The sequence below is a fragment of the Macaca thibetana genome, chromosome X (assembly GCF_024542745.1).
Source record: "Macaca thibetana thibetana isolate TM-01 chromosome X, ASM2454274v1, whole genome shotgun sequence".
Taxonomy (NCBI): domain Eukaryota; kingdom Metazoa; phylum Chordata; class Mammalia; order Primates; family Cercopithecidae; genus Macaca; species Macaca thibetana.
In genome coordinates, this window is record NC_065598.1 from 103,170,757 (window position 1) to 103,196,813 (window position 26,057).

The window sequence follows — 26,057 nt, forward strand, 5'->3', positions numbered from 1 at the left end:
CTATCTGGAGGCCCTTGGCATTTATGTGCTGAGGCACAGCCACAGTTGTCGGGAGAAGATAGCAGGCCCAGACAGAGCAGGGAAATCAGCAGGGTGCCAGGCACTTCTATATTATTTGAGGTAGAGTTAGTGAGAAGAAGAGATGGAGGACACAGGTGTCTTCCGTCTCCATTTCCCTGACTCTCATTCCCAAACTCAGCCTATGCCCTCCTCCATCTCTGCATGAGGAAGGCTGGCAAACCCAGGGGACTACAAGACCCCACTGGGCAAGCTGTCTGAATAATTGATGGTTGGGATCTGTGTCAATCCTAGAAGAAAAGGTTTAAGAGAAGTGATAATTGGTGAGCAGAGGGGAAAAGGAGTAATATGGAGCCCCTGCAAATCAGGGTGAAATAGACCCCAAGGTCCAAGTAACCAGGAGGATATTTGTGTCCTGAGTGCTTGAAAACGCAGAGGACGTATGACTTGGATTTGGGAAGTATGAACAGGCGCATCCTATCCCATCTCAACATTGCAGAGTAATCCGTCAACGGCAGGCCACCCAGTGAAGAACTCCTTCCCTTCCTCCCCACTCCCCTCCCCTCTTGTCTCTTCCTCTCCCTTCTACTTCCCCTTCTCCACTTTCTCCTTCCTCCACCATGATTCCCCTCTCCATACCTCACAGCTAGGCTACAGGCACAGCTAGGTTATAAGCATAAGGATGCCCCCACTCCAGTCTAATCTGAATGCAAATGCCACAGAGTAGCTAGGACCCACCTAGAGTTACTTCTTTCTCAGTCAGGCCACCAGGCATAGTGTGAGGCTCTTGTTTGGGTGAGAGATAGACATCAATCTTCCAACTCTTGCTGCACTCGTGAAATTACCTGATGTTACAACAGCACCCTCCTCTATGCTGCCGCCAGTATGGACCATAGCAGCCTCATCACAGGTAGGGACCTGGGGGAGTCCAGGCCCAGGTGACTCCAGGCTCTCCTATCAACCCTTTCCTTTTGTGTCCCAAGGCTTTATTAAGCAGCCAGAGCAAAAATAAATCCTGTGGGCATTCCTTGCCAACTCTATTTTTAAGCAAATTCAATTAAGTAATTATCTGAGTCCGACCCAGTGTGCTAAATAAAACCTGCCACCGCTGGGATCTGGGGCCTCTAGGCCTGGCAGGAGCAAGGCATCTCAAGATCAGGGAGGGAAGCAGGGAGTCACACTCTTCCAATTTTATATACCATCATTTCCCACCTTGGCTTGACCACAGCCAAGCTTATCTCTTGGCTCCTCACCACCATCAACCATACCCCAACCCAAGAGGATTTGCTTGTTCCTCTTCCCATGCTTTGTCCATGATCCGTGACAGTCTCTAGGTCTGGACTGTTCTCATCTGGCTTCTCAAATCATCCACACCCACTGTCTCCTTCAAAATCAAAATCCAATTTGCTTTAAGTAGGAAACTTTAGCCATGTTATACCTGTTGGTTTGATAATATGTGTGTGTGCCAAGTCACTACAACAAGAATTTAAGACTGGACTTAAATCTCCTGTAGCTCTCATAGAGACTTAGCATAGTGCTGGGCATACAGTAGAGGTTCAGTGAATGCCCAGTGAATTAAGGAATCTGGTTATCTCTGCAGCTTTTCCATTCCTGTAGAACTGATGATGATGTTGGCCCAGGGAAACGGTTGGGATGAGAGTGATCATTCAATAAGTGCACATCAAGCACCTACTGCCCATTCATTCAGCAGCCATTTATTGTGCACCAAATGTGTGCCAGGAACTTTGTTTAGTGTTGGGACTACAAAGATAAATAGGACATGGTCTTTGTGTTCTCATTTCACCATTTGATTGTGAAAGACAAATATCCTTCAAAAATATGATAAAGGTGAGTTTCGGCAACACAGCGAGACCCTGTCTCTACAAAAAGTAAAAAAATTAGCTAGGTGTAGTGGCACATGCCTGTAGTCCTAGTTATTTGGGAGGCTGAGGTGGGAGGATCACTTGAGCCCAGGGGTTTGAGGCTGCAGTGAGCTGTGATTGCACTACTGCACTCCAGCCTAGGCGATAGAGCGAGACCCTGTCTCAACAAAACAAAACAAAACAAAATACGGTAAGAGCATTGCGAGAAGTGTGCATAAATTGCTATAGGAATGCATGGAAGGATCAGGTCCAAGTATTTGATGATATTAGACCAAGGCTTTACAGAATACATATTTGAGCTGGGTTTTGAAGGATAAATAGGAGTTTGCCAAAGAGGAAAAGAGAAAGGCAGGGGGAACAGCTTTTCTTTCTTTCTTTCTTTTAGAGTCCTCAGAGAAAGAGAACAGCCTTTATTTAGTGAATTTTTATTAAGAATGTCTCAATCGGAGTCAGTACCGCCCACTCCTAGAGAACTTTTGAAAATGTCTGAGGGCCAGGCATGGTGACTGTCACCTGTAATCCCAGCTGGTACTAGAGAGGCTGAGGCAGGAGGATCGCTTGAACTCAGGAGGCAGATGTTGCAGTGAGCCGAGATCACACCACTGCACTCCAGCCTGGGCGACAAAGTGAGACTCCGTCTCAAAAAAAGAAAAAGGAAAGTAAAAAAAAAAAGAAAGAAAGAAAGAAAAAGAAAGAAAATGTCTGAGGGTGTTTCAGGTCGTCCCAATGCTTTGGTGTGCTACTGGCACTTCATGTCTCAGGGTGGGTTGTGCAGGGAGTGGGACGGTCCCTGAATAATGAAGAATCATCGGAGGTATGGAGGTGTGAAAGAGGCGTGGGTACTAGGAATAGGCAGGGGCCAGGTCAGAAAGGGCCTAGGGCAGGGAAAAGGCAGAGCAAAGGTCTTGACAGGACATGATCTTGGCTTGTGAAGAGCCTCAGGGAAAGGGAGGTATCAGGAGATAAGATCAGTCTGGAAGCTTTGTAGCAGGTGTTTAAAAAATGTCAGAGATGAGATCAGGTGGGTGAGATAGACTCCAAAGGAGGCCTCTTGTCAGCCCTTCAGGGGATATGTAGTGATCCCTATGCTCTGATCTGTGGAGGTTTGAACTACAGTAGAATATGGGTGCTCCATGATGTCAAATGGAGGCGAGCTTTTGATATGGCTCAGTGTCTTGTTGGGGAATTTGGTTCTGGTCCCCATGTATTATCGATCTGCTCTTTCCTCTGTCTCTGTCTTCCTACACCTTTGGCTCTCTGTCTCCATCACCTTTTCTCCTTTTTCACACCCTTCCTCTGGCTTCCTACCTCCTTTTAAATGAGCCCCTCTCCTTGTCCTTTCCCTGCTTGTTCACAGAAAATGATGAAGAAAGAAGCTCTCCTCCTCATCCCCAACGTCCTGAAGGTTTTCTTAGAAAATGGGCAGATCAAGTCATTCACATTTGATGGTCGGACCACTGTTAAGGTACATACAGTCTCCTCCCCTGGCCAGCATTGCCCTCTCCAGAGAACACGCGGTTGTGTGTCCTGTGTTCCTCTGAGTCTGCACATAGCTGCTTGCCACTGGAGTAAGGTGGCCTTTAAGTTCTGGATGCTTGTTAGCACAAGGCTGCAAAAATGCAGATGAGAGTGGTGGTAGAAGTTTGCATGCCCAACTGTGTGCTGGTAGTTGTTAAACCGTGTGTGTGCACTTACACTTGTGAACTGCTTTGTGTTTGTGTTACATGGGGTCCTTCAGGACTCTTAAGAACTAAGGAATATGAAATCATTAAGCCATTTATAAAGCAATAGTGATTTATATTGATACAATGACACCTACACAAGTTTATGCATAGAAATCAACACAGTCTCTTGGGAGATTAGCTTAGCTATGCCTTGCCTTTTAAATAACAGCCTGATCTCAAGCACTGAACCAAGAATTGAAATGTCCAGCCACAGCCCCTTTGGCTATTCTTTTCACAGGAAGAGCAATTACTGAACTGTGATTCTTAACAGCTCAGCCAGGTGTCAGAAAGTCCTAGTGACTTTTCTCTAATCCTTAGGAATAGAAGTGATGATATGATTCACCCCCAGATTCAACTCTGCTCTGGGACAGAAATATCCATTCCTGCATCTTCTGGACTCTCTCCAGAAAAAGAATGCCATCCCCAGAATGAGTATTTTAATGCAACTAATGCTGCCCAAACTGCTGGGCAGCTACAGCGCCTGCCCAGAAAACCTAACTTGGTCCACAGGTACCCTGAGGTTCCCATACTGGGACCAAGGCAATCCTATAAGTAAAGAAATTCTTGGGCCAGCAAACGTTTGCTAAGAGGAGTTATCAGGTACTCAGAATGGGTCTTGCCAGTGATTTTCAACCAGGATTGGTGCTTCCTACTCTTAGAGAGCTTTTGGAAATGTCTAAAGGTGTTTTAGGTCATCCCAATGATTTGGTGTGCTACTGGCATTTTGTGTTTTAGGGTCAGAGATGCTAAGTGCTCTGCAGGGAGGGGGACAGTCCCTGAATGGAGAAGTTTTTTGAAAGGCTTAGGCCTAGGTGGGTCCCCCAGGGGACCTAGGACCAAAACATACTACTTAGGGTGCCATAGAATGTTCTTTTGGCTATTGAAAGGGGCATGGGAGGGGGCATTGGAACAGAACTAGACCACCCAGAAGGTGCCCAAATGTGCCTTCTCCAGATGTGAATATCGCTTTGTGTCAGAATTCTCCTTGGTGGTTTATTCGTGGCTTGGTATGTCCATTGTGGACTCTGTCTCCATACTGGAGGGTTTAGTGCCCTCTCTTTCCCCTTGGAGGCTTCTCTGAAGTTCTCCCACCTCACATCATCAGTGCCATTGTGGCTTCCAGGTAGCCCTAGCCTTCCAAGACAGCAGTGTTCCCCTCGCTTGTGATCTCAATCTAACTCCAGGAAGGGTGTGCTGGCGACTTATTGGAGCTTTGACAGGCTGCCAAGCCACTTGTCCCAGAGAGGTACCTGGGTGAATTGACAGCCTGGCACAGGGGCTGTTACACTTGTAACACCAGTTGGCAATCACCGGATTGGCTGTCCACAATCCCAGTGCAGCCAAACTGCAAAGAAAACCTCATCTGTCCCTGACAGAGCTCCAGCAACACTGGCGCCTCTGTGACTACTTGGACAACACAAAGAGATGCTCTCAAGTACCCACCAATTTCCAGCCTAACATTTGAATAACTGAACGTCTTTCAGTGTTCATTAAGGAGCTTGTTTGGCAACTGTGGTTGTAAGGATGTTTCATATTCCCAAGCTTGATTCTTTCCAGCCTTTGGGGGCTGAGAGATGCTGACTCCATGAACACACACATTGGAGCCCAGTGTATAAGCCAAAGTCACAGCAAATCAGTGGCAGAAGTCTCAAAACTGATATTTGTGCAGCCCCTACTGATATGTTTCCAGACACCCTAATATTAAAAGTAGGGCAGCAGAGCAGACGGAACCCAGAAGTAGTCAGATTTATGACCGTACACAAAACACATGACATAGTTCCTCTGCGTGGATACATTTTTCAAGTTGCTAAATTGATCATCTATAAAATCCAGTTATGGTCAAAAGTGAACATTTTGCCAGTAACTCAAGTCACTTGATTTAGATTATGAATCCAGAAATAGTATACTTTTTAATCATATAAAAGTCACTTTTGCTTTTATTCATTCCTAAGAGTTGACAGACAATCCCAAGTGGATCTTCTGACTTATAAGAGAAGGTGAAGGGAGAACCAACACAGTGCCTGGCACTTAGTAAGCATTTAAAAGATAATGTGTTGAGTGGAAGGAAAGAGGTAGGGAGGGAGAGACATGACCTTCTTTTGCCATATGCCTGGCCAGGTGAAATTCAGAAACACCTACCTCTAACCCCCTGCACCTCTCCCCAGGGCCCAGGCCTCTGAGCAGCACTCATGGATCACTTTACTCATTGTGGATCACAGACCCTGGGCTACCATAAAGGCCAGTGTTGCAGACTTCTACCCAGGACTATATTTCTTTTCTTGGTGTTTAATCCCCCCTCCCATGTTGGTGCTTAGAATAGCTTAGGGCCAGAACCAATCTCCCTCTCAAGGCTCTTTTCTGTCCCACAGGATGTGATGGTAACATTACAGGACCGCCTTTCCCTGAGGTACATTGAGCACTTTGCTCTTGTCCTTGAGTATGCCGGACCAGAACAGAATCACAAGTTTCTGCTTCTTCAGGACAAGCAACCCCTGGCTTATGTAAGTAACTCTTTTTTCCAGATAGCTTTGCATGTGGCCTCTAATAGAGAAGACCCAAGGCACTCACTGTCTGGAAAATTCATGCTGCTATGCTCAGTCGGTTCCCAGAAGTCACAGTTCTCACCCAAAGCTGATATTATCCACCTCCAGAGGGCTTTTGGCAGTGGCCTTTGTGAGCTGAGAAAAGCATGAAGATCATTAGTCTTGGTCTCTAGGGGGAAGAGTATGGGGTGATTCACCACATGGCACCCAGAATGCTGAGATAAGAAGCAGTTGCAAGTCTCCTGTCTCCTGGAAACCCCACATGATAGATTTTTCTGCTTCCTGGGAGAAAACTTGGCCTTTTGCATGAAGGCTGTTATGGAAGGGTCAGGGAGTGGGCCCTACTCAGCCAATTCCCAACTCCCACTTGTCCTAGGATAAGTGGGAGTTGGGAATTGGCTGAGTAGGGCCAAAAATAGGCAGCATGTCACCCACATCAATTTACAAGGTAGAGTAGGAAAAAGTATCCGGTCTTTCTAGCCCTCACCATATGGAAAAGGGCTGGGGAAATCCAGGATTGCTGGATAGCATTTCATCAACAGTGAAGCACCAAGAAGTATCAGAGATACAATCAAAGCCAATCAGTACTATCAAGTAGGGTGGGACAGAGTTGGAGAGGAACAGTGGAGGAAATACCTTTTCAGAGCCTACATGAAAGCCAAACAAAACCCCAAATCAGACACAAAAAGATGAAAGGATTTTTGGAAAGAGAGATTCAAGTTTAGCTCTCAGCCAAATGCAATACAGAGACTCACTGGTGGGAAGGAAAGGTTGTGGGCATCCTGCCTGGAGGGAGGCCTAAGCACCTCCCTTAACCCCAAGCAACCCTTTGAATTCAGTTGGTCTGTTGTTGCAAGTGGGATTTTAAACTTTTTTATTATGAAAACTTTCAAACATACACACAAGTAGGAAGAATATAGTATCATTAACCCTATTACCCATTCCCAGGTTCAACAATTATCAATATAGTGCCAAGATGTTTCATCTGTACCTTGAAATAATATTTTAAACCTTTGATTTACTCTAATCAGCAATTTACTCTGCTTGAGGCTGAGCCCCTCTGCAAGGTAAAGGCATGAATCCCACAGCAAGAAAAGAGCCTGAGCCATTGCCAGGAGCCCTCCTTTCCTGTCTAGTGTCTTGGGCTTTAGACCCATTGGTTGATAAAGGTCATGTCCTAGATAAGTGATTTGAAAATTCCTGTTATTTTGGGTCAGAAGTGTGGAAAAGACCTGACTCCTCACTACTTTCCTCTAAGGGTAATATTGGAATCAGCCAGGTGGGAGACAGAATAGGAAACAACAGCTTAGCTCTGCCTCAAGCCTCACCTTAAGGAGCCACTGAGCTGCCTGCCCAACACCCCAGCCATTGATTCCAGATCTCTTTTCTTCTCGCCTTTCATCCCTGGAATTCAGGTGGTACAGCGGACACACTATCACGGAATGAAATGCCTCTTCCGAATAAGCTTCTTTCCCAAAGACCCTGTGGAGCTGCTGCGTCGGGATCCTGCTGCTTTTGAGTACCTGTACATCCAGGTAGAGTCTGGCTTGGGGATACACAGACAGACCAGTGGACAAAGAAGCAGGCAGGCTGTTCTGCCATCACAGTGAAGTAGCTATATAAGTTTTTCCAACCTCCAGGTAGCCCTGAAGGCCCTTTCCTTCTTTTCTGCTACCACTGTAGGCCATGGCCAAGTTGACTGGCCTGGTTACCTGAGCTGGCTGTGGCTCAAAGTCCTGTCTATTTGTCCACTCAGATCTCATCAGTTTTCAGAAACAAGCAACCCCAGTAACTCTGGCATCCTCACAGGATCCAGTTTAACAAACCCATTTGGATTTCAACGAGTCCCAACCCCCAATACCTAGCTCCAGTATGAGATGATTCCCAATTCAGTTTATCCAGAAACATTTACTAGATACTTACTCTGGGTTAAGCCCTATGCTAGGTACTAGCAATCAGAAGTGAATGAAGAACTGTCCTGGCTCACTAGAGCTTATATGTGCGTGAATAAATATGACAGCAGTAGGGTGCAACGAAGATGAGGGCACTCAGGAAGCATTTTTCCAACTCTACACAAGAGAGATGGTGCAGGCTTCATGGAGGAAGTGATATATGCATGCTCTTAGCCTTAAAGAATGAGTGAGAGTTTGCTGTGTAGAGAGAGGGAATGGAGGGGGCATATCTAAGCAAAGGGCCTTGCATTTACAAAGCCATGGTGGCATGAAACAGCATGGGATCATGAGAGAACCATGAGTGATTTTTTTTATGGCTAGAGTACAGGATGTGAGGTAGGGGGAGTAGGGAATAAAATTGGAGAGACAGGAAGCAGTGGTCAAAGGCTTTTGGTAGGCCAAGGCAAGTATAGACTTTATGATTGAGGCTGGGCAGCGGTTCTTAAAGTGTGGCTATTATAGGTTCTTTGCAATTTCATGCTTCCTGGAGTTGTAGCATCAACATCAACTGGGAACTTGTTAGAAATGCAAATTCTTAGGCCCCAGCCCAGTCCTACTGAGTCAGAAACTCTGGAGGCAGAATTCAGTACTCTGTGTTTTGACAAGCCTTCCAGGGGATTCTGATGCCCAGAAGACTTTGAGAACCTCTGATTTATGATGGTGGTTTTAACCTTAGATGCACATTAAAATTATCTGGGAGGCTTTGGGAAAAATGCTGTGCCCCATCCAAGAATAGTTGAATCAAAATCTATGGGAGTGGGGTCCAAACACTGGTGTTTTTTTAAATTCCTCAAGTGATCCTAATGTGCAGCCAAAGTAAAGAAATTCTGCAGGAGGGTAGGAGAGCAGAAATGATTAAAAGAGAATAGCCTGGTCAGATGAGCAATTTCAAAAGACCACACAGTGCTAAGGAAGTACACCAGCTAGGGAGCAGTGGCAGTTATCCAGAAGAAATGACGAGGGCTGGAACCAGGGCCATGATGAAGGAGGGGGGATGGGTTTCAAGAGAGATTTAAAGGGTAGAATGGATAGGCTTTAACTTAACGAGTGTCTTGTAGAGGTGGTATCATTCCCCAAGTTAGAGAATACAGGCAATGGAATGGGTTTAGGGAAAAGATGAGTTCATTTTGGGAAATGTTGAGTTTTAGGCGCCCATAGGACATACAACAGCACTTACTGAGAGAAAAAAAAACTCAAAGCTTCATCTGTCTCTGATGGTGATACCCAGGGAGGTGCTATGAGACATTGTCGTTGTCCTTTTTGACTGTTCTGACAACCTAAAATGTTAGGAACATTTCCCAAACAGCCTCAGGTTCATTTACCAACCTTCCAGGAGGCAATGAGTTGTGGTTGCTCTGTGAATTTTATAAGTTTAGTTCTCTTTTTTTTTTTTTTTTTGCCCTGAATTTCTTAATTCAAGCTTCCAAGGATTACTTTGGTTTCAATATTTTAGAATTTAGTGACAAGATCATGTCCATCCTATCCTTCTGTTTCATGGTGATATGGATTTCAGTTGTATTCTTTCTTGTTTACATGTAACAGCTTTATTGAGGTCTAATTGACAAATGATAAACCGTACATGTTTAAAGTACACAATACCATACGTTTTGACCTGTGTTTATACCCATGAAACCATTACCACAATCAAAATATTGAACATATCCAACACCCTCAAAAGTTTATTCAAGCCACTTTGTAATTCACCCCTCCCAGTTCTAGGCTACCACTGACCTGCTTTCTGTCACTATAGATTAGTTTGCAGTTTTTAGAGTTATATAGAAATGAGATCATATGGTATGTACACTTATTTTGATCTGACTTATTTGGCTCAGCATACTGATTTTGAGATCCATCTATGTTGTTGCATGTATCAATATTTCATTCATTTTTATTGTCAAGTAGTATTTCATAGTATGGATGTTCCAGAATGTGTTTATTGATTCACCTGTTGATGAACATTTGGGTTGTTTCCAGGTTTTAGTTATTACAATAAAGCTTCTATGAACATTCATGTGGCAGTCTTTGTATGGACATATGCCTTCTTTTCTTTGGGGTAAACACTTAGGAGTGGAATGGTCTGAGCATATGGTAGATCTATCTTTCTTTAATTTTGTGAAGAAACTGCAATACTGTTTTCAAATGTAGTTGTACCATCTTTCATTCCCACCAGCCATGTATGAGAATTTCAGTTTCTTACATCCTTATCAGCACTTGGTATTTTCAGTATTCTTTTTTAACTTTAGTCATTGCAGTAGTGCATAGTGGCATCCCATTGTGATTTTCATTTGCATTTTCCTAACAACTAATGATGTTGAGCATCTTTTCATGTGTTTATTTGATGTCATGCATCTTCTTGGGTGAAGTGTCTGTTTAGATCCTTGCCCGCTTTTTTATTGGGTTGTTTGTTTTCTTATTGAGTTTTGAGAGTTCTTTATATATTCTGGATACAAGCTGTTTGTTAGATAGATTATTTGCAATTATTTTCTTCCAGTGTGTAGCTTGCCTTTTCAGTCTCTAAACAATGTCTTTCGGCCGGGCGCGGTGGCTCAAGCCTGTAATCCCAGCACTTTGGGAGGCCCAGACGGGCGGATCATGAGGTCAGGAGATCGAGACCATCCTGGATAACCCAGTGAAACCCCGTCTCTACTAAAAAATACAAAAAAAAATTAGCCGGGCGAGGTGGCGGGCGCCTGTAGTCCCAGCTACGCGGGAGGCTGAGGCAGGAGAATGGCGTGAACCCAGGAGGCGGAGCTTGCAGTGAGCTGAGATCCGGCCACTGTACTCCAGCCTGGGCGACAGAGCCAGACTCCGTCTCAAAAAAAAAAAAAAAAAAAAAACAATGTCTTTCACAGAGCAAATGTGTGAATTTTGATGAAGTCCGATTTGCTAATTTGTTCTTTTATGGACAGTGCTTTTGGTGTCATATCTAAAAAAATCTTTGTCTAACCCAAGGTTACAAGAATTGTCCCCTATTTTTTTCTAGATGTTTTATCATTTACAGTTTTATATTTAGGCCTATGATCCATTTGAATTAACTTTTGTATGTGGTGCAAGGTATCCATCAGAGTTTCATGGTTTTATTTTTTTATTTTTTGCATATGGATATCCAATTGTTCTAGCACCTTTTGTTGAAAAGGCTATCCTTCCTCCACTGAATTGCCTTTGTACTTTTGTCAAAAATCTGTTGTCTGTATATATAGATCTATTCCTGTACTCTCTATTCTGATCTGTTGATCTACTTGTCTGTCCTTATGTCAACATCATACTCTTGATTATTGGAGCTTTATAATAATTCTTGAAATCAGGAAGTAGTTGTTCTCCAACTTTGTTCTTTTTCAAAGTCGGTTTGGCTATTATAGGTCCTTTGCATTTTCATGTGAATTTTAGAATCACCTTGATAATTTCTATCAAAACCTGCTGTGATTTGAATTGGGATTGTGTTGAAACTATAGATCAATTTGGGGACAATTGACATCCTAACAATATTGAGCCTTCCCATCCCTGAACACAATATTTCTACATTTAATTATATCTTCTATAATTTTTCTCAGCAGTATTTTGTAGTTTTCAGTATATAGGTCTTTCACATGTTTTGTTAGATTTGTTCGTAATTATTTCGTTGTTTTTTTTTAATTCCAATTTTCAATCATTTCTTGCTAGCATACACAAATACAATTGGGGTTGGGCATGTTGGCTCACGCCTGTAATTGGGAGGCTGAAACAGGAAGATCACTTGAGCTCAGGAATTCAAGACCAGTCTGGGCAACATAGTGAGATCCCATCTCTATACAAAAAGATTTATTTTAAAGAGAATAGAAATACAATTGATTTTTGTGTATTGATTTTATATCCTGAAACCTTGGTAAACTCACTACATTTGGCCCTTCATATCTATAGTTTCCATATTTGTGGGTTTTGAAAATATTCAAAAAACAATAAAAATAACAGTACAGTAATAAAAAATACAAAATGTAAAAATACAACATAATAACTGTTTACATAGCATTTTTGTTTTAGTTTAGTTTATTTTAAGACAGAGTCTCGCTCTGTCACCCAGGCTGGAGTGCAGTGCCATAATCTCGGCTCACTGCAACCTCCACTTCCCAGGTTCAAACAATTCTCCTGCCCCAGCTTCCCAAGTAGCTGGGACTATAGACATGCACCCCACGCCCAGCTAATTTTTGTATTTTTAAATAGAGACAGGGTTTCACCATGTTGGCCAGGCTGGTCTCAAACTCCTGACCTCAAGTGATTCACCTGCCTCAGCCTCCCAAAGTGCTGAGATTTCAGGCGCGAGCCACAGCATCTGGCCTACATAGCACTATAGCACTTTTTTTTTTTTTTTTTTTTTTTTGGAGATAGAGTTTCACTCTCGGCTCAGTGGAACCTCCACCTCCTGAGTTCAAGTGATTCTCCTGTCTCAGCCTCTCAAGTAGCTGGGATTACAGGTGCCCACCTCCATGCCCAGCTAAGTTTTGTATTTTTAGTAGAGACGGGGTTTCACCATGTTGTCCAGGCTGGTCTTGAACTCCTCATCTCAGGTGATCCACCAGTCTGCGCCTCCCAAAGTGCTATGATTACAGGCATGAGCCATCGCACCTGGCCTTATATAACATTTTAATTATATTAGGCATTATAAGTAATCTAGAGGTGATAGAGGTATACAGGATGATTTGCATAGGATACATGCAAATACTACAGCATTTTATATAAAGGACTTGAGCATCCACAAATTTCAGTATCCATGGGGGTCCTGGAAGAAATCCTCCATGGATACCAAGGGAAAACGGTAGTTGTAGTAGTTTTTTGTAGTAGATTCCACTGAATTTTCTACATAGATGATCATTGATGATGTATTCCTTTTCCACTCTCTCCTATATTATAGTGATATCACTGTGGCTCCCTAGTCCCTTAGTCCATACTGGCTCCACTTTAACAAAATGGGCGACTGGTCTAACCAAGGCTGACTCATTGATAGCTGGGGCTGTGACCCTCAGGGTTTGGGGGTTGTCATACCCTTGGCCAGTAGTTCCTGGAGACCTCCTCTAGGATAGCAAAGGGAAGATTGACTCATCACCATGTTTGTCCTTCAGACACCAAGAAGCAGAATGCTCCCCCATCCCTGCAATTCAGCTCTCACCAGGGGCTTCTGGGCCAGGGCCCTGTGGAGAGTCCCTCCCAATATCTTTCTCCCCTTGTTTCCATCCGAGCTAGTAAAGGAGCCTTGTATGGCTTGAGGGTGAGTATAACCCCCACAAAAAAAAAGTGGGAAAGTCTCTTATAAAAGGAGGAAAGAAAGGGAGTGGTGCCATGTCTCACTTCTGCAGTGCACTGGACTGTCTGCTTGTACCTTGCCATTGTGTGCCCCTGTCACTGAGAAGAAGGCTATCTAGTATCTGCTGAATGAAGTGAACAGTGTCTCTGAGACCTGAGGCTCCTCTGTTGTCTCTTCTCCAAGGGGAGCTCCTTCCTCTGTCCCTTGATCTAGCATGCCTTACTGATACTATGAGTATTGTCTGGGATGTAAGGGAGTAGATCAGGGGATGGGGAAGGAATGTCTCCTTCAACCGATAGATTTGGACTGCTCTCTCTCACAGAGTCGGAATGATGTTATTCGAGAACGCTTTGGAATGGATCCCAAGCCAGAGATGCTTTTGGGCCTTGCTGCGCTCCACATCTATATCACTGTCTCGACCACTCGACCTAGTCAGAAGATCTCGCTCAAGAATGTGGAGTGAGTTGTGCTGGGGCCCTTTGGAATGAGGGGCGAATAGTTGCGTAGGGACAAAGTACACTGGTTGAGCTATGCTATGCTTTTCAGAAATGTAGGGCATGGGATGCGAGTGAGAATTGGAGTCCCTCACATCTAGACTATGAAGCCCTAGAGCTACAGCTTCTACTAGGGATCTATGGCTAATGTTATTTTCCCATCCCTGTCCCTTTTTCTTTCTCCTAGTCTCTATTCCTCCATCTCTACCTCTCAGATTCAGTCAGTTTCTGTCTTACCATCTTCTCTCTGTCCCACTTTGCCTCTCTCACTAATCTCTTACTTTTCTTCTGCTTTTAGGAAGGAGTGGGGCCTGGAACCCTTTCTTCCCCCCTCCCTCCTGCAGGGCATCAAAGAGAAGAACCTCCGGAAATCTCTGTCTCAGCAACTGAAGGCTCACCAAACACATCCTTCCTGCGGCACCAAGGTATCCAGAGTAGGCCACTGGACATGGTGCTCCAGGCACTACTGGCCACAGGGAGATCCTGGGTGGTTTCCCAGCAGAGTCTGGTCCTCTAGGGATCCTCTAGACCACTGCTTTTGACTCAGGTGCACATACGGCTTGGCCAGGTGTGGGGGCAGTTGTGGAGAGGAGTCTTCCCCAAGCCTGAGCATCCCAAAGAGACAGCTGAGTGACACATCACTGAGAGAGCTCAGGGTCCTCAAAGCAAAGGGGCCAAGATGCAGGAGCTAATTCTCAGGCCCTTTCACCAATTAGTCAGTGCTGATTGAGCATGTATCGCGTGGAAAGCATTGGACCCTAGGGAGGCACATGTTTTCCATGGAAATGACTAGGCTGGTGTGGTGGCTCATGCCTGTAATCCCAGCGCTTTGGGAGGCCAAAGCAGGAGGATCGCTTGAGCCCAGGAGTTTGAGACCAGTCTGGGCAACATAGTGAGACAGCGTCTTTACTTTAAAAATAATAATAATAACAATAAAAGTAAAAAAAAAGAAATGTACCTTTGTACCTCTAATTCATCAGTCTTAGGATGTGGAATTCTGGGAGACAAAACCCCAGCCCAAGGGGAAGGGGGAGAGTAGGGGGCACAAGACCTGTCCTGGAGAATGGGTCACTGGGTAGAATGGCGAGGGATCAGGTTACTGCCTTCACTTTCTGGTGCTCTGAGAGACTCCCATTGTCTACTTTCCCAAGCCCTGCAGCAGCTTCTCAGCTTTGTAAGATTCAATCTGCCTGTGCTTCCTGCCCAAGAAGCAGAAGAGTGGTGAGACGCACTAGAATCAGCATGCAGATGTACACACGGGACGCAATCGCCCCCATACATTCCTCCCATTCCAGATTTCTTGCATTACCAACTAGCTTCTCTTTTAAGATGCAAATTTCCCCAGAGAGTTAAGCCATTCCCACCTTGCTGTGAATACTTAATCAGATTGTTTTCTTCTCAACTGAGAGTATCAGTGCTCACCACCATTTCCTCAGGTAACATTTTTTTCCGAGGAACCCCAGTGCTTGGGTTGGAAATATGAAGATGAAGAGGGCCTGGTCTTGGCCCCTGAGTCACGCACAGTCTAATGGGAAAACACATTAGTCAGTCCCAACACAGTGCATTAGGCACAGGTGCCCTAGAAGCACAGAGGAAGAATACTAAGCCTAGTCTGAGGGAGGTGGAAAAGGCCAGAGCTGGGTCTTGAAAGACAGATAAGTTTGCCTAGATGAATCCGTGGGCATGGGTCATGGGAGGAAGTGTTTTCCAGGCAGGGAGATCCATCTGTACAAAGGCCCAGAGATATGAGAAACCATGGTGCAAGGACAGAAAATGCAAATCATTCAGCCTAAGCAAGTACAGAGAATGCAAGCTGTGTGCAAGGGGTGAAGGTAGGGTGAAGAGAAGAGGCCAGAGAGGTTGGCAGGAGCCAGTTCATGGAGGGCCTTGTGTGCCAAGGAAAGAGGTTGTACTTCGTTCTCAAGGCAGCTGGGAGCCATTGAAGGGTTTAAAGCAGGAAGCTGATGTGATTAAACTTAAGTTTTAGGATGCTCCCTCTAACAGTGTGTGGAGGCACTTGAGGGAAAGAGGGAAACGAGTGTTAGTCCTGAAGGTAACCTGGCTGTCACCCTGACACAGGTAGGAATGTCAAGGCAATGACTGGCTAGAGAAGAGGGATGGATAGATTGGAAAAGGAGCTAGGGGGTAAGTATCCAGATGATCTGGTAACTGGTGGCCCTCACATGAGACGATTAAGGAGTCCAGTGTGACTCACAGGTTTCTGGCTCGATTGCCCATGGGATGCTGATAGAGACCAGGAATGCCTGAAGTGCAGGCTTGGGACTTAGGAGTGCTTAGTATGAAAGGTATTGAGTGGGACCCCCAGCTGGGGAATGACCAGCATCTATGTGACTCTAGGGGTCTGAAAGATCTCAGGAGAGAGGTATGGATTAGGTGGAGCATCAGTTAGTTGTAATTAAACCAAAAAGAAAATGAGGGCTGGGCGCGGTGGCTCAAGCCTGTAATCCCAGCACTTTGGGAGGCCGAGACGGGCGGATCACGAGGTCGGGAGATCGAGACCATCCTGGCTAACACGGTGAAACCCCGTCTCTACTAAAAAAATACAAAAAACTAGCCGGGCGCGGTGGCGGCGCCTGTAGTCCCAGCTACTCGGGAGGCTGAGGCAGGAGAATGGCGTGAACCCGGGAGGCGGAGCTTGCAGTGAGCTGAGATCCGGCCACTGCACTCCAGCCTGGGCAACAGAGCAAGACTCCGTCTCAAAAAAAAAAAAAAAAAATGAGTAAGCTGCATACTTTAGGAATGAAGATCAGGAGGTAGGACAAGACTTTAGAAAGGGAGATGAGATACTAGAGGAAAGAGCTCTCCAAACTAGAACCTTGCTGCTGTTTTATGAAGGGTGTCTTCACATCTCCACAGTGTCACTTGCTGACTGGTGCCTGTCCTAGGATGTTGAGACTCCTCATTGAGAACATGAGTTTGCTTTTTCTGTGCTCCTCAGGCTTCTCATATTTCTGGATGGGTTTTTCCACAGGGTTCTGCAATTCAGGCAAAGCTCCAGTATCTACGAATTCTGAATGAACTTCCTACCTTCACGGGCGTTTTGTTCAACACTGTGGGCCTGGTCAGTGGGGCAGCATGGGGGGATGTGGGGAGGGAGCCCTTTGCTGGCTCTTGTCCTTGGGTGTGGGGGCAGGAGGGGCAAATATTTCTAAAGGCCTTCCTTCCTCTTCCTCCTCCTTCTGCCTCTCCCCTCCCCGGCCCTGCCTCTGCTAAAATGATACAGTGGGAAGAGATATTTGTTTTGAGTATCCCTCCATGACCTTTTTTTGTTCCTCTTCCTTGATTTGGGGGCTCAGCATACTTTTTCCATAAAGGGCCAGATAGTAAATATTTTAGGCTTTACAGGCGGGCCGCACTGGCAACTGTGGCAGCTACTCAGCCCTGCTGTCAGATTATGAAAGCAGCCACAGACAATGCATAAACAAATGGGTGTGGCTATGTGCCAGTAACTATTTATGGACACGAAAATTTGAATTTCATGTACTTTTCACATGTCACAAAACAGGCCTCTTCTGCTATTTTTCCCAACCATTAAAAAAGCCTAAAAACCATTGTTAGCTCCTGGGCCATAAAAAATAGGTGGTGGGTGGGATTTGGCCCATGGGCCATGGTTAGGCAACCCCTGCTCTATTTCATTTTTGTTCCATATACTCCTGCAGTCCCCTATCCTAGGTTTCCTGAGTCCTTCTACTTCTCCCCCTGCTTGCTCAGCACCTTTGCTGCAGGAACAAGACTCTGGGGCAGGGCACAGCTAGTCCCACCCTAAGACTGTGCCCCAGGCTAGTTTACCCTGGTGAAAGGAAATTCAAATCACCTTGCTGATTGGATCCAGGTGCTTGTCTTGCTCCCAGGAGCACACTATCAGCTAGTGCGGCACATCGGTGGAAAGTCACTTATCAAAGTGCCTATAGACAGACACAAGAGGTTCCTCAGGGTGATGCCAATACCAGGGAATGGGCCACCAGAGGACCCAGGCTTGATTGCTCCAAGGAGTCTGTCAAGACCTCTTAAGGGAATCCAGTCCTTCAGGCCGAGAGGTAGCCATTTACATACTGGGATTTGAAGAACACTGAAAGCCCACTGTCCCCTCCCACCTCCTTCATACACTGTCAAATCTTTCTTCCACCCACCTACCACTGCTAAAATTTCTATTGGCCATACCTGCTGGAGTGCCTATTAAAAGGTCAATCTCTGCTTAAGGAGGGAGGCTGCCATGAAGTATCCAATCAACCCTGAACACCTTAGGCAGAGTTACTGTGCCAGTTTAGTTTTTGGCCTGGGTGAGAAGTGCAAGTCTGAGTGGCTGTTGGTGGGGGGAGGGTAAAGACCAGACACAGGATGCCGCCTTCTCAGGCAGAGCACTGAGTGCGGGCCTCAAATGGCCTGCAGCAACAAATGGAAAGTCCCTGGGGCTTGGTAGGGGAGGGTGCTCCAAAGGCCCCCAAACAAACCTCACCTACTTCACGATTTTGCTAGAGCCAGCCCTTCTGCCTGTGCACTTTACTCAACCTGCTGCTGAGGCTAAGGTGTTCATTTGGACCCATAATCTGGGGCTCTATCCCAGGAACCATTTTCTGTCCCAGACCATTTTCCCCTCCAGGTTGTCCTACTGTGGCACTAAACCCCAGATATTTTCAGATCCTACCAGCAGCGTCCAATGCATGTTTTCTATTTCCTCCTTCTGCCTCCTCTCCCCACCTCCTCTACCCTTCTTTCTGTGAACGTTGCCTGTCATTCTTGGGCACCAGGATGAGAAGCAGTCGGCCACCACTCTCCTGGTGGGACCCCGTCATGGCATCAGCCATGTTATTGACCTCAAAACCAACCTCACCACTGTGCTGTCCGAGTTCAGCAAGATCAGCAAGATCCAGCTGTTCCGGGAGAACCAGGGTGTGGCCCGGGTGGAGACCAGCATCATGGATGCCAAGGTAAGCCCTGCTTTGAGGGTCTCCTCCTGTTCAGGAACAGGCCTTGGGAGTAGAGGAAGAAGTAAACTTGAGAAAGAGAATTTGAGTCTGTCAGGTGAGGTTCAGTAATTCTGAAGTGGTTCAACTCTGGGACTCTTTGGGCTAATCTTTCTGTCTCTTCTCAGCCCTCAGGGACATGCCATTTTGACCAAATAATAAGGTCAGCCAGCACTAAGGAATGCTAGGGAGACAGTTCTTCAGCACAGGGCAGGGAAACTGGAGAACCTGGAGCTACCCCCAGGCCACTGCTTCTCATTTTTCTCATATCATAGCACACATAGAAAATTATATTCACAGGCCGGCATGGTGGCTCATGCCTATAATCCCAAGCTTTGGGAGGCCAACCAAGGTGGGCAGATAACTTGAGTCTAAGGAGTTTGAGACCAGCCTGGGCAACATAGTGAAACTCTGTCTCTACAAAAAAATACAAAACTTAGCTGGGCATGGTAGCACACACCTGTGGTCCCAGCTACTCAGGGTACTGAAGTGGGAGGATTGCCTGGGCCAGAGAGGTCAAGGCTGCAGTGAGCCGTGATCGCACCACTGCACTCCAGCCTGGGCAACAGAGTGAGATCCTGTCTCAAAAAAAAAAAAAAGAAAAGAAAAGAAAAGAAAAGAAAGAAAGAAAAGAAAAGAAAATTATATTCATGTGGAACACTGGAGTAAATGGAGCAGCCCCAGAGACTCTGTCCACCCCAGGTTCTGCCTGGCTGCCCCAGAAACTATAGGAATGAATATCTTGGCCCATCTTTACCCATTCCATGTGCACACCAGTTAGGGGGCCCTGCCATAGGCACATGCACCTTGAGTCATTGAAGAGCGGTTGTCTAAGCATGTGAACAGAACAGAGGGGGCCTGGGAAGAAGGGGAACATGCAGAGTCTTGTCCTTATTTCACCCCCAGAGTCCAGCCCTTCCAGAACCTTAGATTTATTCCCATAGATCCGCTCCTTCGGACTGGCAAGCAGCTGTCGCCTGTGCAAAGTCTGGCAGTCTTGGTCAGCCACCCCCTCCACAGCACTCCTGTTTGAATACCAGTGACCACTGTGGGTGGGGGGCAGGCCTGCCTGCCAGCTGGCGGAAGCTCTAGAGGAGTTGCAACTTTCCTTTCTTAAATGATTTCCCAGGGGGAGATATTGGTAGCAGATTAAGAGGTGGAGTGTTTGCTGTTTCTAAAACAGAAAATTATTTGCTTCATTTTTGTCTTTGTGAAACCCAGAAAGCTTTAATATGTTAATTTTTCCACCTGTGATTCACAGGATTCCCATTGGTTTAGGAACTGGCTTGGAGCCGATGTTTAATTGGCTTGTGGCTACCTCCTCAACCAATGGTTGCTGCCCTCCTCAGATGTTGTTGGGTAAAAAGCCAAATGGACTGGCAGAGAAGGGGGCAGGGAAGACAAGGCATGCAGGGGAGATGTGGCTTCCTGAGAAATAAAAGAGGTTTAAAATAGAGACACAGCTTTCCAACTGAGTCTTCTATGTTTTGAGTGATTCTCAACATTGACTACACAATAGAATTTCCTTAAGTGCTTTGAGAAAAAACCAGATGCCTGGGTCCTACTCTCAGAAATTATGATTTCATTGGTCATGGGTGAAGCCCAGGCATCAGGATTTATTTATTTTTTTCAGTTTCCTAGGTGATTGTGTAATGCAACCACTTTGAGAATGCACAGGCTTGAGACCTATATTACCAGAGCTCTGGGAGGAAACAGGCTGAACAGGGGATCAGTGGGTGTTGCCTGAGTGAGAAGCACTATGCTTATTTCTAGGAGTGATCCAGCCACAGTTGTGGGAATGAATGCTGCCCTAGAGAGGCTACATTGTCATGGGGAGAGACTAGATTCACAAAGACACACGACCTGCCTTAAAAGCACAACATCAGAACATGTATAGAGCTCTGGAATCAGACAAGGCTCAAATCCCAGCTCTACTACTTCCTAGCTGTGTGACCTTCAGAAAGTGTCTTAACCTCTCTGAATCCTGATTCCCTCAACTGCAAAATGGAATGCCTATCTCAAAATGTTTTTGTCAGGATTATTATTGTTATTTTTAATTTTAGACATGGGGGTCTTGCTATGTTGCCCAGGCTGGTCTTGAACCCGTGGGCTCAAGCAGTCCTCCCAAGGCGGCCTCCCAAAGTGCTGGGATTACAGGCATGAGCCACTGTACCTGGCCCATTGTATTAAATGCAAAAATGTACATAAAATGTCTTAGCACACTGCCTGGCACACAGTAAGTACTCAATGAATGAGACCTGTTATTTTTTCAAAAGCAAAACATCAGTAAAGAAAAAGTAATATGAAGTAAATGTTGCAGACAAGTGTGATCTGGAATATGGAACAAAAGAACAGGAAGGAGTTAACCAGATCTGACTTCCCACAAGAGGGTGTTTTAAGCTGGATCTTGAAGTGATAGGCATGAATTAGCAGAGAGAAGTGGGATGTGTTCAAAGGCAAGGAGCAAGCACAGAAATAAGCAAGCCATATGTGCAGGTCGATAAGCATAGTTGCTTGGCTGGAGAGGAGAATAACGAGAAAAGAGATTGCAGAGATTGGGGGTGAGCAGAACAAGTTGGTTAAAAGCCTCAAAGGCCAGTCTGTGGAATTTAGATTCAATGTGGTAGAACAGTGAGAATCCACAGTAGGTCTTTGAGCAGAGGGGTGATTAAATGAAAGTTGATTTGGACCAGGGTGTAAGATGGGTGAGAGCAAAGCTAATGTGGAGCTAGGGCAGTGAGGAGGGGATCATGGCACTAGTCCAGGAGTGAAGGAACAAGGGCCTGTGCTGGAGGGACAGCAGTGGTAATGAGAAAAAAAGAGGAGATGTGAAACATGCGAAATCAGTAAGATGTGGGTGCATATTCTCCCCTGCATACCACTCTTGCACAGACAATGCACATGTCTTATTATTCCTAGCCCTTCTGCCTACTTCATGGGTCGCAAATACTCTGAAGAATGGTACTATGTGCCCAGCAGAAGCAAAATGGATGGTATTGTGGTGAAAGGAGAAAGGGAAGATTGAGGGAGAAAAAAAGATCAAGGTTTAGATTTGACTGTCATTTAGTATGAACTTGCTGTTGTTGGGAAGCATGCTAAACACAGATTTTTTTTTTTTTTTTTTTTTTTTTTTAATAAAGAGGCTGGGCACGGTCGCTTATGCCTGTAATCCCAGCACTTTGGGAGGCCAAGGGAGGCAGATTACTTGAGGTCAGGAGTTCGAAACCAACCTTGCCAACATGGTGAAACCCTGTCTCCACTAAATCTCCACTAAAAATGAAAAAAAAAAAAAAAATATATATATATATATATATATATATATATATATATATATATATATATATATCAGCTGGGCTTGGTGGCACACACCTGTAATCCCAGCTACTTGGGAGGCTGAGGCAGGAGAATTGCTTGAACCTGGGAGGCAGAGATTGCAGTGAGCCAAGATCATGCCACTGCATCCCAGCCTGGGGGACAGAGTGAGACTCCGTCTCAAAAAAATTAAAAAAAAAATTAAAAGAGAAAAATACATGGCTTGCTGGGTGCAGTGGCTCATGCCTGTAGTCCCAGAACTTAGGAAGGCAGAAGTGGGAGAATAACTTGAGCCCAGGAGTTCAAGACCTGCCTGGGCAATATAGCGAGATCCCGTTCTCCACAAAAATGAAAAAGAAAGAAAGAGAGAACACCATGGCTCCTTGCCTTCAAGAAGCTTACCTAGCTTGTAGGATAGACATGCACAAATATGGCCAGGCACGGTGGCTAATGCCTGTAATCCCAGCACTTTGGGAGGCTGAGGTGGGTGGATCACCTGAGGTCAGGAGTTCGAGACCAGCCTGGCCAACATGGCAAAACTCTATCTCTACTAAAAATACAAAAATTAGCCATGTGTCATGGCACACACCTGTAATCCCAGCTACTCTGGAGGCTGAGGCAGGAGAATCGCTTGAACCCAGGAGGTGGAGGTTGGAGTGAGCCGAGATTGTGCCACTGCACTACAGCCTGGGCGACAGAGTGTGACTCCATCTCAAAAAAAAAAAAAATGCACAAATACATGACACACAGAAGGAAGTGCCATAGGAGAGCTACCAAGAGCATGTTAGGGGAGTACAGGGGAGGACAAAATTCTGGCTGGGGGCATTAAGGAAAGCTTATTAGAGGTGCTATATATCAGCAATATTTGTGTTTAGTGAGAGGTGGCTCTGGGAAGGAATTGGGAAGCTTCTTACTAGAGAATGGCTTCCCTGGGCTCAGTAAGAATCTACCCACTGAGCCAGTGGTGTGCTGGAGCTGGCTCACACAGTGCATCAGAGCCAGCTGGGCACATCTCTCCCCATCTCTTTGTTCAGTGCCATCATGTTGATAGTTTGAAAGCAGCCATGGTGGGTGTATGTACATCAGGGAAATTGGCCAATGCTACAAATTACTACTTGAAAGAACTGGCTGTGGGCTGGGCGCAGTGGCTCATGCCTGTAATCCAGCACTTTGGGAGGCTGAGAGGGGTGGATTGTTTGAGGCCAGTAGTTCCAGACCATCTTGGCAAACATGGCGAAACCCCATCTCTACTAAAAATACAAAATAAGGTGGGCATGGTGGCTTGCGCCTGTAATCCCAGCTACTCAGGAGGTTGAGGTGGGAGGATGGCTTGAGCCTGGGAGGCAGAGGTTGCAGTGAGCCGTGATCATGCCAGTGCACTCCAGCTTGGGTGACAGAGCAAGATCCAGTCAAAAAAAAGGAAAGGAAAGGAAAGGAAAGGAGAGGAGAGGAGAGGGGAGGGGAGGGGAGGGGAGGGGAGGGGAGGGGAAGGAAGGAAGGAAGGAAGGAAGGAAGGAAGGAAGGAAGGAAGGAAGGAAGGAAGGAAGAGGGAGAGGAAAGGAAAGGAAGAAAGAGAGAAAGAGAGAGAAAGGAAGGGAAGGAAGGAAGGAAGGAGGGAGGGAGGGAGGGAGGGAGGGAGGGAGGGAGGGAGGGAGGGAAGAAAAGGAAAGAAAGGAAAGGAAAGAAAGAACTGGTTGTGAAATGTTTACCAGCACACAACTGCATAGGATACACTGAAGAAGGACTGTCTGAACATCCTTAACAGGGGACATGGAAGTTAGAAATCAGACTTGGCCCATTTCCCCCTAGATAGGCCACTCTGGTCTAGTAATATTCTGTAAGGGTCTGGTGAAATTAAGATGATCCATTCAAAGTAGTTCTCAGCCCTGACTGCACATTAGAATCATATGTAGAGATTTAAAAACCACTGGATGCCCAGACTCTTCCTCCCAGACCATTTAAAATCAGAACTCTGGGGGGTTGGGGCCCAGGGGTATACAGGTCTTTACCACTTCCAGGTGATTCTAATTTGTATCTGGCCTGAGAACCACTACCTTAAGTGATATTCTGCCTTGCTGCCAAATTGGCTGGCTGTGCCCATTTAGCCTTTCCTAGGGCTGTGGAGGCAAGAACCAAATATACTGATCCCTTGGGTCTCTAGACCATCATCTTTTACCCTTCCCCTCCAGGCCCCTGGATTCCATCCTTTTCCTGTTTTCAGGGATGCTAGAGTGAGTGAAGGCTACCCCAGGGAAAATCCTTTTCCTAGTTGGCATCTCAGAGTGCTAAGTGCCTGATAGCTCCCAGGGCACCCTGGGAAGGAGATGTGGCTGGAGCATGTCAAATGAATCCCTGCTGTACCTTCTCCTGGCTGGCTCATGCCTCCAACTCCATTCTCCTTTCCTCATGCTACATTTGAAGATGTCCTGGGCATATTAATTAGTTTTCACTCAGCTTACTTGCTCTTAGTGGAGCAAACATGAGGTAGTATTCAAATATCTTTCTTCAAGAGATGGCAGCCCGGGACTGAGGCATACCTGGGCCATTACCATACCCCATTACCACAGAAGCACATAAGGTGGAAAAAGAAATCATCAAAGGAATGTCCCAAGGGATATCTTGTGGCCCAGCATGTCTCCTATTCTCATGTTTGAGCTTTATTTCTCTATTGCTGTCTGTAGGGACAAGCATAACATTACACGTCATGATCATTAAAATCCCATCTAAAATAAAAAATTGTTTTTGAAGGTTTCTAAGGAATCTGTCCAACCTTTTTGTTTGCCTGCTTTTGATTTCATTTTTACCTGTTGGCAAAAATTTCATTTTTCTGTTGGCAAAAAGTGTGTCTGTGTTCCTTTTACTGCGAGCTGCATTTGGCCCATGCTGGGGCCAAGTTGGCTGTCTGGGGATGCCAAGGAGAGGCTCCTGATGTGAGCTGTGCTGTGCTGAGCCAGCTGGGGATGTGCTTGGCCCTCTCTGTGCACAGGATTTTTCTTTCGTGCTGTTTTATTACTGGCACTGGGCTATATTGGGGGTAAGAGGGGAAACCGAAGTGGTCAATGAAGTCAATCAGCCATTCTCCCAGCCTCCAGTCAGTAATTCTGTCCATTAACCAGCCAACAAGCCAGCCAGGTAGCTCAGCAGTAAGAATGTGAGGCTGTTAGGCATTTTGTCTGTCCTGAGCTGGCTTGTCAACCAGGGCATGAGTGAGTCAGACTGCCCTGCAGCCGGCCAGCTCATTAGTCAGCCAGCCATTCAGCCTCTACTTTGGTCAAATGGTCTCACATTATATTTGTCAGCCAATGCTATTTTCTCAAAGCTGTCTCCAGTTTCTGAAACCAAATTAGTCACACACACACACACACACATTCACACTTACCCACCCACGTAACACTCCAGGACATTCTACGTTTGGGTAGCTCTCTATACGTTTTCCTCAAAGTGCTTATCACACCTCGCAATCATATTTATTTGCATGGTTATTTGATTTGGGTTATGTCTTATTTCCTGCTCGATTGTAAGCTCCATGAGGGCAGGAACTAGGTTGGCTTGGTTCTGGAATGCATGGATGCATCTTTCACTTTGTCATGTTCTCCAGGAGGCATCGAGCCAGTTTATGGCAGCTTGTTGGGTGGACAAAGCAGGGTACAGGAGCATTTCAGCCAGAGGGAACAGCATAGGTTAAGGCATGAAGATGTGAAGGAACATGAGGAACTGTAAATACGTTGTAATTGCTGGAGTATAAGGTGAGCGACAGTGATGGGAGGGGAGCGCCAGTGGAGTTAATGCAGATATGGTTGGAGATGGAGGTTGGGTGCAGGTCCTGAAGGGCTTTGTATGCCATTGTAAGGCAGTTGGATTTTCTACAGGT

The 26,057-nt window shown here is 45.8% G+C and overlaps 1 protein-coding gene across 1 annotated transcript in view; it reads left to right on the top strand.

Annotated features, from left to right (window-relative positions):
• FRMPD3 (FERM and PDZ domain containing 3) overlaps positions 1-26,057 on the top strand; it is a 79,807-nt gene that overhangs the window by 20,772 nt on the left and 32,978 nt on the right. Inside the window, exons 5-11 of the mRNA XM_050777285.1 lie at positions 3,259-3,366; positions 5,995-6,126; positions 7,584-7,703; positions 13,718-13,854; positions 14,188-14,314; positions 16,882-16,971; positions 18,659-18,838. Of these exons, the coding sequence (XP_050633242.1) occupies positions 3,259-3,366; positions 5,995-6,126; positions 7,584-7,703; positions 13,718-13,854; positions 14,188-14,314; positions 16,882-16,971; positions 18,659-18,838 (894 nt within the window). The remainder of the gene's footprint in view (positions 1-3,258; positions 3,367-5,994; positions 6,127-7,583; positions 7,704-13,717; positions 13,855-14,187; positions 14,315-16,881; positions 16,972-18,658; positions 18,839-26,057) is intronic.